A 13,885-nucleotide genomic window follows, 5' to 3' on the forward strand; every position below is an offset into this window, starting at 1 on the left:
AACACTGTGCGGCCAGATTAATAATAAAGAGAATGTCCAAGCTTATATCGATAAGTTTTGGGATATTCTTTTATAGGTTCAAGTCATTGAAAAAGTCAAGGAAAAAGAGCAACGTAGAAAATTCATTGCAGGACTTAAGTCTACCATTAGGGCTGATGTTAACATGTTTCATCCACATGACCTTAGCACTGCTATGGACCTTGCACAAAGAGAGAAAATAGTTCAGGCATTTTGCTCTTTATACATGTATAGAGAGAGCATATAGATTTCTATTTAAGCTATTTATGATCCCTTTAAGCATCCATAGAGAACATAGAGAGAGCATAACGAGAGCATAAATAGTTAATCGTAGAGAGATCTTTAAGCATGCATAAATAGAGCATGTATAGCTTATAGTAGAGAGCTCTTTAAGCATGTATAGCTTATAGTAGAGAGCTCTTTAAGCATGCATAAAGAGAGCAAAAAGATTTGCTCTATATACATGCATGGAGAGCATAGACCTCTTTTATGCCTCTTTTATGCATGCAGCCTCTCTTATGTTCTCTTTTTTTTTTAAAAAACTTTGTTTAAACAAATTGTGTTTTTCTTTCTCTCTTGTTCTTGACTTGTGGAGGTTCTTCTTATTGAAAGTGTCTTTGGGTTTATGGTTTTTTTGTTAATTTACTGTTTTGTTTTATTTTCATGTTTGTAGAGAGATCTATATGCATGCATAGAGAGTATAAATCTCTTTTATGCATACAAAGAGAGCATAGAGATCTCTCTTTATGTTCTTTATACATATGCATAGAGAGAGCTCTTTATACATGTATAGAGATCATAGAGCTCCTTTATGCATACATAGAGATCATAGAGCTCCTTTATGCATACATAGAGAGCATAGAGAGCTCTCTTTATACTCTTTAAGCATGCATGAAGAGAGCAAAAAGCTCTCTTTATGGTCTTTATGTAAAGAGAGCTCTCTCTTTACGTAAGGTCACATGACACCATAGGCCTCTTATCTATAAGGCCGTGTGTATATAGGCCTCTTATGTATAAGGCTTCTTTGAAGAAGGCCTCCTATTCATGTTTGTATATGCCACTTTGTAGAGGCCTCATGCATATGCCACTTAGCAAGGGCCTCTTAGAACTAATTTTCTCTTTTGTTCTAATGCTCTTATGTAGGTACTTGTTGTTGATATTGCACGCCAGCTAGAGGCTTGCAAGTCTTATCTTAACACTCTCTACAATGAATCATATGCTCTCGTCATGGATGTGGGAGAGTTGCAGACATGATTGGCAAATCATTCATTTACCACATCTTGATATAGAATCATGCATCTCGGATGAAAGAGTGGACATATGTGAAGTTGGTGGAGGAGGGAATTTCATATGCCCTCAAACACATTCCAACCTAGAAAGAGGAGGAAGGAAATGGAGAAGGAGTAGGCTAGGTCAACAGCTAAATATATAGTATATTAATATTTTATTATATGCCCTAAATGCATACGTATACATAAACCCGATGTTTTGGTATTGTGTTTTAAAATAAGGATTCTTAAAGTTTTAATGTGGATGCTTGAACTAAACTAAATTTTAAGCATCTGCTATATCAATGCCAAGTGGCTCAAAGTAGTTAACCTTATGATGAAGATCCTTGCAAGAAAGGCTATACCTCCATCCAACATTTCGCATGTCTTTCTATTAAATTGCGCCGCAAACAGCAGCAATGTGGTTGCTACCAGTCATGGTGTGCAATTATGGTTGCTACCAGTCATGGTGTGCAATTATGGTGTCGAACTACCTACAATGCAACTCTCATCATGGTGTGGAATTATCTGGGAGGAACACCATGTGTTACCCATTCAACTGTACAAGAGTTCCTACAAAGATGTTGCAAATGATCTCCATGGAGTCCAAAAATTATATAAATCGATATAATTACATTGTTTCAAAGGCATTATGAAATTCACAAGGCACTTTTGTTCATTCTCTATACAGTAAAAAAAACCATTCACTATATAATTTCCTTAATATAAATGAGCATATCTAGGAAAAGTGCAAACTAGAGAAAATAAAACACTTTTCTAGATAGCTAACTAGGAAATACAATGCATGGATTTTTCTATATAGGAAAATTTATCTATATAGTAAAAATTTTCTATATAACAAATTTTCCTACAAAGGAAAAAATCTCTTTTGTAGGAAAATTTTCTCTATATAGAAAAATTTACTTACATAGGAAAAAAATTTCTATATATGTAAATTTATCTATGTAAAGAAATCCATGCATTGTATTTTCTAGGTAGCCTATCTAGGAAACTCTTACATTTTTCCTAGTTTGCACTTTTCCTAGATATTCTTATTTGTATCTAGGAAATTATATAGTGAATCCATTGTATCTTTATATAGAGAATTCTTAGTAACTTATCCTCTAGATAGTTCTATGAATCATGCTAATATACTACTTACAACATAATAGATTAAGTAGTTCTATAAAGCATTATAAAATAAAAATCTCTTTACTTATCAAAGATTAAGTAAAAAAGTCTTGCATATTTAAAAAGAGGACCAAAAGTAGTCAACGTACATCATGTTCAAAATAAATAGTACTTTAAGATTATCTAAATGTCATGGGATTATGTTTACATCTTCTAAACTAATAGGTGTAGATTGTGCATTGAATTTGACTTTCTTATTGGCAATAAGCCAATGCAAAATGTCACGAATCATAATGTCACTCCTAGGCCTTTTCGTATCCTTTGAGTAGTTTTTGAAACTAATATTCTCCTTCTTTAGATTGACATATGTACTCTTGAGAGAAACGTACATGTCTTGGATTGTATGCACTCTCATGTACTTTAATAAGATTGTCTCCATATCCTCCTCTGAAATGTGGCTCACCTACATTCATGATAACAAAATATATAAAATTTTAAAGCATATTCAATTTATCTAAATAAAAAGATTCAAAATAATAAACTTATCAATGAAAAATTTCTCTAATATAATATCACTTACTTGTAAAGGTTCACATGATGCCTCTACATTTGATTTTCCAATGTGTTCTAAATCCTATTTAAAATAGCAAAATCAAACCCATCATGTTAAAAATAGAAAAATCAAATCCATTACGTTAAAAATAAGAGAATCATAACATTATACATGTATCTAACAATACCTTTAAAATGGTTGTTGGTATAATATTTTTACCCTTTTGGTGACTTCTTTCTTCCAAGCGAGTTCTCATCTTCTCACTTACCTTTGGAACAAGCCAAAAACTAGCATTGATAATCACAAAAGTAAAAAGAGAAAGAGAAAAAAGATAGGAATACAAAGAGATAGTAGAAAACTTTTGTAAGTTTTGTATTACCTTTCTCTTTCTTTGACTTTTTCTTGAAACCTCATTCGTATACTTAGCCAAATTCAACATTGGATCCTACAAGTACAATAAAATATTAGAAGAAATATTGACAACTTATTACATATACAAAGAAAAACTCAACCAAACCTTGTCTTTACTTGTCATACGTACTCTCGCTTCTTGATTTCTTATGGCTCTCACTCTTTTTGATGATCATGACACATCAAAAAGAGTGAGAGCCATAAGAAATCAAGAAGCGAGAGTATATATGACAAGTGAAGACAAGGTTTGGTTCAGTTTTTCTTTGTATATGTGATAAGTTGTCAATATTTCTTCTAATACTTTATTGTACTTGTAGGATCCAATGTTGAATTTGGTTAAGTATACGAATGAGGTTTCAAGAAAAAGTCAAAGAAAGAGAAAGGTATTGCAAAACTTATAAAAGTTTTCTACTATCTCTTTGTACTCTTATTTTTTCTCTCTTTCTCTTTTTACTTTTGTGATTATTAATCCTAGTTTTTGGGTTGTTCCAAAGGTAAGTGAGAAGATAAACACTCACTTGGAAGAAAGAAATCACCACCAAAAGGGTGAAAATATTATACCAACAAACCATTTTAAAGGTATTGTTAGATAGATGTATAATGTTATGATTCTCCTATTTGTAACGTAATGGATTTGATTTTTCTATTTTTAACATAATGGGTTTGATTTTGCTATTTCAAATAGGATTTAGAACACATTGGAAAATCAAATGTAGAGACATCATGTGAACCTTTACAAGTAAGTGATATTATATTAGAAAAATTTATCATTGATAAGTTTATTATTTTAAATCTTTTTATTTAGATAAATTGAATATGCTTTAAAATTTTATATATTTTATTATCATGAATACAGTAGGTGAATCACATTTCAGAGGAGGATACAGAGACAATCTTATTAAAGTACATGAGAGTGCATACAATCCAAGACATGTACTTTTCTCTCAAGAGTACATATGTCAATCTAAAGAAGGAGAATATTAGTTTCAAAAACTGCTCAAAGCATCCGAAAAGGCCTGGGAGTGACATTATGATTCGTGACACTGTGCATTAGCTTATTACCAATAAGAAAGTCAAATTCAATGCACAAACCACACCTATTAGTTTAGAAGATGTAAACATAATCCCATGACATTTAGATAATCTTGAAGTACTATTTATTTTGAACATGATGTACGTTGACTACTTTTGGCCCTCTTTTTAAATATGCAAGACTTTTTTGCTTAATCTTTGATAAATAAAAAGATTTTTATTTTATAATGCTTTATAAAACTACTTAATCTATTATGTTGTAAGTAGTATATTAGCACGATTCATAAAACTATCTAGAGGATAAGCTACTAAGCATTCTCTATATAGAGATACAATGGATTCACTATATGATTTCTTAGATACAAATAAAGATATCTAAAAAAGTGCATGGATTTCTCTACATAGATAAATTTATATATATATATATAATTTCTATATAAGCAAATTTTTATATATAGAGAAAATCTTCCTACATATAAGAGATTTTTTTCTTTTATAAGAAAATTTGTTATATAAGAAATTTTTACTATATAGATAAATTTTTCTATATAAAAAAATCCATGCATTGTATTTCTTAGTTAGCTATCTAAGAAAGTGTTTCATTTTCTTTAGTTTGCACTTTTTCTAGATATGCTTATTTATATCTAAGAAATTATATAGTAAATGTTTTTTTTTACTATATAGAGAATGAACAAAAGTGCCTTGTGATCCCGCTCGCTGAAGCTCCCGCCCCCCCCCTAGCTCTGCGCACCTTCGTTCCCCCCCCCCTTTTGCCGCTGCGCCCCCCCTCTCCTACCTCGCTGCTGCGCCGCCCCCCCCTTCTCGCCTGTTTCGCCCCCTCCCCTCTGCGCCATTGCGCCTGCCCCCCCCGCTGCTGCCTGCTCGCCATCCCCCCCCGCTTCCGCCTGTTCCCCCCCCCCCGCTGCCGCCTTTTCGCCATCCCCCCCCCGCTTCCACCTGCTCGCCATCCCCCCCCCGCTTCCGCCTGCTCGCCATCCCCCCCCCGCTTCCGCCTGCTGACCCCCCCGCCGCCTCGATCTCATCTCGCCCGCCTCCATTCAGCAGCGCCCCCCCCCCTCTCCTTCTCGCGTTCGCCGCCCCCCCCCCTTCCCTCCTCTGTCGCGCTGCCTTCCCCCCCTTGGGGGTTTGTGGTTTTTTTTTCCTCTTCGTCATCCGTCTTCCGCCTCTTGGTGTGCAGCCCGCTTCTTGCTGGGGTTTTTCGCTTTCGCCTCGCCTTCGCTTGAGCTTCAGACTCTGATGGAGACTCCTCCCGCCTCGCCTCAGAGGGACTCTTCCGCAGCCCCCTCGCCCGCCCCCGAGGTCATCCCCATCAGGCTTTCTCTTTCGCCGGAAGAGGAAGCGAGCCTCACCGCAGAGGTGGAACGCCTTCAGGCTCACTCCACCATCTGCCGTATAGTCGGCACTCGCCCCAGCAGAGGGGAGATCAGGGATCTACTTCAGGCTCGCCTTCTTGCAGATGTGGGCAAGATCCTTGATGTACAGCTCTTGGGCCGGGGACATTATCAGATCGAGTTCGAGGCTGCCCAGAGCGTTGCCAAGGTCCTTGCCATGAGTCCTCTGGATATCAGGGGTGCTCGGGCTTTCTTCAGGCCTTGGCAGCATGGATTTGACCCAGCTGCGGCGGAGCAGGGAGAGCGCCTCTTCCATATTACAGTTTGTTTCCCTGGTCTCCGCCGGGAGTATCTTCCGCTCCTCTCCAGGCTCGGAGCATTGGTGGGCTCGGTTCTTGAGACGGGCCCCTCAGCAGCTTCAGTGGTGGCCAGAGCAGCTGGGCTACCTTCGGTCAGAGTGTTGGTATCTGACATCTCCTCCCTTCCTAAGGTCATTCAGCTACCTAGGATAGGGGGGGGGTGGATTGATCAGAGAGTGGAGTTCTCGGGGCTCCCGAACCAGTGCTTCATTTGCAGGCAGGTCGGTCATTTGGCCAAGGCCTGCCCTCGCAGGAGACCTCGGCCCTCACCACAGCAGCAGGCCACGGATGGCCCGCCCACAGATTCGGCTCGGCAGGCTGCCTCAGGGACACCTGCTCAGGCCACAGAGACCTCGGAGTGGCAGCCTGGACAGGGGCGCCGTCGAGGGAGACAGCCACAGCAGCACGCCCCGGTACCGCTGCAGCAGCAGCAACAGTCTCAGCCTCACTGGGTTCCCGTGAGGAACAGATTTGCTCCCCTTCAGGAGGAGACCGCTGCAGCGACCGAGGACCAGGAGATGCCAGCTCCCCCTCCTTCACCTCCCCCACACCCATCCCCTCCCACCGCCTCGCTTCCACCTTCGCCTCCTCCCGTCCCCGCTCCGGCCTCGGCAGCGGCTCCCTCTCCTCCTCCCTCTCCTCCCCCTCCTCCCCCTCCGCCCGCCTCGCCTTCCCGGGAGGTTCTGGCAGCTCCCTGGCGCTCACCTGCAGTCCGGAGGGCGCTGAGCACTGACCTCGCTCGAGCATCACAGAGGAGACCTATGCCGATTAGGGCCTCACGGATTTCATCTATCCGCAGTCGGCTGAGTCGTCTCGGCATTCGACAGCGCTCGGCGGCGTTTGATTATACCTTTACACGGCTTTTTGGAGCAGAGGGCCCCCATGAGCCAGCACCCATCCGAGTGCATGTAGTGATACCCCCGGCCCGCGGGGAGGAGGCACTAGACTCAGCGGTGGCCTTCTCGTTCCCTCTATGTGGACCTTGTGATCGGGAGTGGACTCTAGAGCTCGCTCTCAGCACGTTGAAGACTCAGGCAGTTGAGTTTTCTCACCACATGAGCGACTTGGAGGTTACAGATGTGCTAGGCCGACTTTGGGAGTTGGCTCATTTTGTCTTGGATCCCGAGGGAGTGGATACATCCGGGATTCGGCATTTGGTCGTGCGCATAGTTGCAGATTTGGCACGCGACCCAGGATATGTGAGTATTCACGAGGTTACTATGTCCGAGCAGGAGGCAGTCGTCATGGGTCACAGCCACTGGCGCCTGATCCGGGATACTTGCAGTACACCGGGTGGGCAGACTCGCAGCCGTTCGGATGGGGACTACTCTCCATCCAAGCCGCTTGCGAAGGCCCGCCGCACGGCTGAGACAGCCTCCACCTCAGTAGGACATCCATGAGGATCATCTCATGGAATGTACAGGGCCTTGGCGGAGCACACTTTATACGCTATCGAGGCTGCTTGAGGCAGGAGCTACAGAGATGCCTGGTTGGTGGCAGCATTGACATTCTGATGATGCAGGAGCATCACTTGGGTGAGAGCAGGATCCGGAGATATGGTTCGGTGATGCCTGGTAGATGGGATACTTTCTGGTCTGCAGGGTTTGGTCCTTTGGGAGGACAGGGAGGAGTATGCATGGTTATTGCAGATGCATGGCGGCAGGCCATTGTGGATCGAGGGATCATTGTGCCTGGTAGAGCACAGTATGTCATTCTGAGGATGCATGATGAGCTATTGGGTGTGCTCAACATCTATGCGCCCAATCATGCTAGTGCCAGAGCAGAGTTCTGGACTCAGGTTACAGATGCATTGCCAGAGGCCGCACATTGGTGTGTTGGGGGAGACTTCAACATGCTTGAGGACCCGGCAGATAGGGTGGGAGGCAGTCATGTTACAGTGCACGGCACGGAGCTTGCAGCTTGGGACCGGTTTTGTATGACATTGAGGATCACTGATGCATGGCAGCATGGGGCTTTCTCCCGGTCTCAGGACAGTCTTAGTTTCTCTCGGTCGGATCGCCGGCAGGGAGGGACTAATCTATCTCGGATTGATCGCTTTTATGTGGGCGATTGGTTGGGGGAGCGAGGGGGCTCCGTCGGCATTCTTGCTGGCACCTCATTTTCAGATCATGCGCCAGTTATACTGACTTTGGAGGAGGGGACACGGGAGCCCAGCTTGCAGTTGAGGATCCCAGAGAGGGTACTTGCAGACCCCAGTCTCGCTGAGGACATTGAGAGGATCTGGCATGATAGTCAGTGCTCTGACCAGGATGCAGCGGGCCAGTGTGCCCAGGGACTCATTGATCTTAGCTCTTTTCTTCACGCTGCAGCTTTGACACGACTGGGAGAGATTCGCGAGCGGGAGCAACGGCTGAGGCGCAGCCTTGCTTCGCTACAGCGCCTTCAGGAGCAGCAGCCTGCATGTGAGTGGGTGGCGTCCCAGCTAAGCCAGGCACGCCAGGAGGTTAGAGAGGCAGAGGAGCAGAGACATGAGTTTTATTATCGTCGTCAGGCCTCTCAGTGGACGCAGCTTGGTGATCGAGTGACTGGGGAGTTTTTTGAGATCACTGGACCCCGTCATGCGCGAGCAGGGGTTCGCCAGCTTGGTAGACCGGATGGATCGATAGCTACTGAGCTCGGGGAGATCAGAGCCATTGCCACTGCTTTTTATCGTGACTTGCTTTCAGCGGAGCCAGCCACTGAGGATCGAGATGTATGCAGACAGACAGTGTGGGCCCATGTGCAGAGGAGGGTCACAGACCATATGCGCACAGTTCTAGGTGCGCCTCTGTCAGAGATTGAGCTTGCCGAGGCCTTGAGGGTCCTGCCGCGACATAGTTGCCCAGGGGAGGACGGACTGACGCCGGCCTTTTTTATGCGCTATTGGGACCTTTTGGGGCCAGGCCTCCGCAGGGGCTTTCAGCATGTTTTGGACACTGGGGTGATGCCGCAGAGCTTTTCAGAGGGCTTGATCTATCTTATCCCCAAGGGGGAGGGAGTATCGGATGACATTCGGCATTGGAGGCCTATTACGATCCTCAATACTGTATACAAGGTCTTGGCAAAGGCCTTGAGTTTGAGGATCCAGCCCTTCCTGGGGGAGTTGATTCATGCTACTCAGACAGGATTTGTCAAGGAGCGCAGTATCCTTGACAACATCTTTACTTTTTGGGAGGCGACGGCCCGAGCTAGGTTTCTTGGCGAGGACTTGGTCGTGATGCTTCTCGATTTTGAGAAGGCATACGATAGAGTTGATTGGGGATTCTTAGAGGGCACTATGCTGCGCCTGGGCTTTGAGCCAGGATGGATCAGAGGGGTGGCAGCTTTGTATTCCACAGCTCGCAGCCAGGTGCTGATTGCAGGAGGTCGGGGGCCGAGTTTTGAGCTGACCAGATCAGTCCGTCAGGGGTGTCCTCTCGCCCCTTTCCTTTTTCTCTTCTTTGCGGAGGCTATGAGTATGTATTTGACGGCAGAGGAGGTTGGTTTGAGAGGACTTCAGCTCCCAGTCCGGGGGGAGGATTTGCTTGATGCAGAGTTTGCAGACGACACGGGCTTATTTTTGCATGGCCAAGAGGCCAATCTTATTCGGGCAGAGCAGTCGCTCCAGGTTTTTAGTGCAGCTTCGGGAGCATTGATCAATTGTCGCAAGACAGTGGCCTTTTGGATCAATAGTGCTCCCACTCCGGCATGGAGTCCGGACCCCGGTTTTAGATGGATTCCTTCCGGCACAGCAGTGCGGTATTTGGGATGCCAGATTGGCCTCGATTTGTCACCCGAGCAGCAGATTGCCCCGCTTCTTCTGAGCATTCGGAAGAAGCTATTGTATTGGAGTACAGCTCGACTATCCTTGGCTGGGAGGGTGGTGGTGGCAAATCAGGTGCTGTTAGCGACTATGTGGTACATTACGTCTTGCTGGATTTTCTCGAGCTCTTGCATCAGCCAGGTACAGAGGCTGATCAGGAACTTTCTGTGGTCTGGGCGGGACGGTCAGCCAGCCCGGGCAAAGGTTGCATGGGCAGTTATTACACTTCCGTTGGCTCAGGGCGGTTTGGGCATTATAGATCCAGTCGATCAGAGTAGAGCCTTATTGGGGAAGCTTATTGTTCGGGGGTTGCTTCCAGGCGCTGAGCCTTGGAAAGAGCTCCTCTTGCAGCGACTGCAGGCCCGGGCGCCTCCTGCAGGGGGTACTTGGGCACCAGAGATTCGTTGGATATTCATAGAGATGAGGAGGACAGGCCTCAGTAGAGGATGGGAGGACAGATTTGCTTTGAGTATCCTGCGAGCTTGGGAGCTACTGAGACCGGGGCTCTCTCAGCGGCCTCCGTCTTGTGTTGAGGAGCGGGCCAGGCAGCCGCTCATCTGGAGCCCAGCGGTTCGTACAGAGCAGGGTCATATGCTGGGTTCTCGGCCTCGTCTAGCCTGGGGACCTTTAGCGGCAGGCCCAGCTCGTAGTTTTGGAGACTGGCAGGCTTTCTGCAGTCTACCAGAGGAGACCCAGGTGGAGAGGCTGAGTCACTTCAGAGGGGGGTTGATTATGAGGGATGATATTCGGGAGGCACTTACAGAGGAGTGGTTCACACCTCTCGAGCCAGTGGCCCCACGGTGGATGGGTGCCTTCACACAGTTGGAGATCCTGATTGCTGTCAGAGCTAGCACTGAGGATGGCAGATGCCTCTATTATGAGATTCAGGATGAGGGCCGACTCCAGAGAGTGGAGGTGGAGTCGCCTTTGGTTGCAGAGTGCACCTTTCAGAGGATTCGGGTAGTGGCTGCCGCTTCTCGGAAGTGGCATATTGACCCCGACCCTGCTGACGTGCTCCCGGATTGGCGCATATGGGCATATGCAGCGCGCCCCTTGGCCCGGCTGCAGTGGGACCCCGGAGAGTACGAGTGGCATGATCCTTATGCATCCCTTGAGGCCACAGAGATCACATTTTTCCAGTATACTGTTCGGCTGGGACGGCATATCTTGACGGCGAGGAGGACGGTTTCTCCAGCGGCATCGGGGCATTGGCGATTGCAGGGACTATCACAGGAGTTCCTGGAGGATTTCTGGGCTCGGCTCTGGGCTAGTCGACAGGCCCGCAGGATCTCAGCTTTTCAGTGGCTGGTCGCCCACAGGGGCTCAGCAGTTGGCACTTGGCTTGTTTACAGCGGTCTCCCGGCGGCCTGCGTCCGATGCGGCCACCCTATGGAGACACAGCGACATTGCCTTTGGGACTGCCCTCAGGCTCAGCAGATTTGGCTGCGGATGCTGCGTATTCTGGCCCCCCTCTCTCCAGAGGGTATGTTTACGTGGGGTGCCGCTGCTTGGTCGACTTCGTCAGGGCCTGCTATGGGCTATGAGATGGAGCAGGGCAGTCAGGCCATCAGCTTTATTAGGGGCCAGCCTCGCCTGGTTCCGGCACCGGATTACTCGTCCGCCAGCTGGACACAGGAGAGGGATTTACGATGGGAGCTCCTCAGCAGCCTCACCATCTGGTTCACCTGGAGGGCCCGGTGCTTCACGGCCTTTGAGGGGAGATTGGAGCCACCAGCAGAGACTGTTCGAGGGATTTGGCAGGAGTTGATCCACACCCTGCGAGGACAGTACGACCGCATCCGGGGAGACTCGGATGAGGCGATCTTACGGCGCCAGGCCTTTCATACCACTTGGCGCTGCGGCCCGTTCTACACCCTACACACGGGATCCCCCCGTTGGCACTACAGGCCTCCTGTTTGGCTCTTCCCCCCTCCCATTGTATGATTTAGCCGTTCAGTCCTTTAGACTGATTTTTGTATTTTGCAGCACCTAGGGAGAGTCTCCCGGGCTGCCATGATGTATTCACTGCTCTTCTCTCTGTTAGGAGCAGGAGAGATCTCTTTTGTAGCCCTACGGGCGTTTTTTTACATAACTAATGAAAGGATCTTTTCTCGGAAAAAAAAAACAAAAGTGCCTTGTGTACCTCTTGTAGGTCTTCTTCATCCATCGCCGACTCCAAGCTATCCATGTCCCTTGACCTGTACCTCCGTATCATTATGACGATTAAGCAAGTGATTATCACCAAGGTGACTGCAGCAGTGGCATACACCACTGCCTTTACCGAGTGATTAGAGTGGTTGATACGAGCTCTTGAGGAAGAGAACGGTAATTTGATATAGGTAGAGAAATCCGGATTATCTAAGGCAACGAATGAGACTTTAGACAAGCCTGTTGTATCACTGAAGGGTAAGCAGTAGGAGGTGCCATGGTGATAGAGGAAGCCAGAGCAAGAGCAATTAGAAGTGCAGCGGGCGATGCATTCAGGAAGAGGGAGTGTATTGAGCATGAAGGTGGTTTCAAAGAAAGGATGGATGGATGAGAGGGTGGTCTTCTTGATCTCAATTAGAGTATACTTAGCATTTCTAGCTGGGCATTGCAATGGGATGGCACGCTTGCAACCTTGAGAGGGATCAGAGGGACTGATGGGGTTAAATGCATTGACAAATTCTGGATCAATCAAAAAATCGGGGTTATCTTGTGATGATATTGGGCAGTGGCACGTGTGTGGCATGCCAATCAAGTACTCAGAACAGATCCCATACGCTCCGCACGAGTTCGGGGCCAGGCAATAGCTCTTATCGGATTGAACTGAGAAGAGGTAATTGGCTCCCTGTTGATGAAGGTAAGTGAAACCTGCTGCGTACCCATTGTTGGCTAGCATTAAGAAGTCCGATTTGAAAGTTGAGTTCAAGAAAGTGTTGGCAAAATTTGACCGTTGGTAACTAGAGCAACCCCCTAGGACTGTTAAATTTCCCCCCTCTAAGGTAGCATAGGGTTGGATGAAACCTTTGATTGCTGGTGAACAAGCAAAGGAGATCAAAGGGATTATAACCTCAGGTTGATAGGAACTGCCCAGTATGCCAAGGGGGCAGGTGCTTCAGAATTCATATAGAAAAGCATACCCCCTGGCATCATCTCAGCTGTGAAAACAGAGTTGTTGCTCACTAGTTTCTTCCCCAGGGCCAGGGTTTGTCCTTGCAAGAGAACATGACTTGGATGATCAAAGCTTTGCCATATCACCTCGTTGTTGGAGTTGTACATAGCCCAGTTGCCATTCTCTTGCACACCCCCATCTCCATCTCTGAGAACCAAGTCCTTGTTGGTAGAGTTCACACCAAGAGAAACAAACCCTGATGTCCCTACCTGCTTCAATGGCCTCTGGCTATCCAAATTCCATACTGGCACAGCAAAGGATCTGCCCTCTGAGTCAGTCTTGTTGGTTCCCAAGCAAATTGTGAGGAAAATACTGGTGGGTGATGGCTTTGGAGAATCGAACAAACTGAAGAAACCAAGTGAAAAGCCTTTGCCAGAGGAGAATTTGATGGAGCTTAATAACGGTGTAAAGAGGCTAATGGAAGGTGAGGAGTAAGCATTGCGAGGCAAAGGGGAGGACAGGAAGAGGTCAGTAGAGAAGCTCCAACCTGGGTGCAAAGGGATGCCATAGGCTTGTGAGACAGAGGAGAGGAAAAATGCCAAGAGAGAGAGAAGAAGCAGGTGCGTAGCTGCCATGAGGAAGAAACCCTAGCAGCGTGAAGGTGTGCTTGAAGGTGTGACGACTTGTTAGAAACGCTTGCATTAAAGCCTACCCAAAAACAGGCTAGCGTCTTCAATATGGTTCAATCCGTTACCACACCTAGCATCAGCATCCAACACTATCCGAAACTTACCTTAATCTCTTGTACTACATGAAATCTAGGACCTTTGGTGACTTTGAACTAGTCTAAGTAGTTTTCCCAACC

General features: G+C 46.6%; 1 protein-coding gene across 1 annotated transcript in view; it reads right to left on the minus strand.

Moving 5' to 3' along the window:
• The window catches only part of LOC147618648 (PAN domain-containing protein At5g03700-like), a 37,134-nt gene extending 23,479 nt beyond the window's left edge, over window positions 1-13,655 (minus strand). The window contains exons 1-2 of the mRNA XM_086774352.1: window positions 12,979-13,655; window positions 12,131-12,868 (exon numbers count right to left, since the gene is read on the minus strand). Coding sequence (XP_086630478.1) covers window positions 12,131-12,868; window positions 12,979-13,655 — 1,415 coding nt within the window. The remainder of the gene's footprint in view (window positions 1-12,130; window positions 12,869-12,978) is intronic.
• Between the last annotated feature and the right edge of the window lie 230 nt (window positions 13,656-13,885).

This window comes from Cibotium barometz, chromosome 34 (genome assembly GCF_041138505.1).
Source record: "Cibotium barometz isolate CiBa-2024 chromosome 34, ASM4113850v1, whole genome shotgun sequence".
Taxonomy (NCBI): domain Eukaryota; kingdom Viridiplantae; phylum Streptophyta; class Polypodiopsida; order Cyatheales; family Cibotiaceae; genus Cibotium; species Cibotium barometz.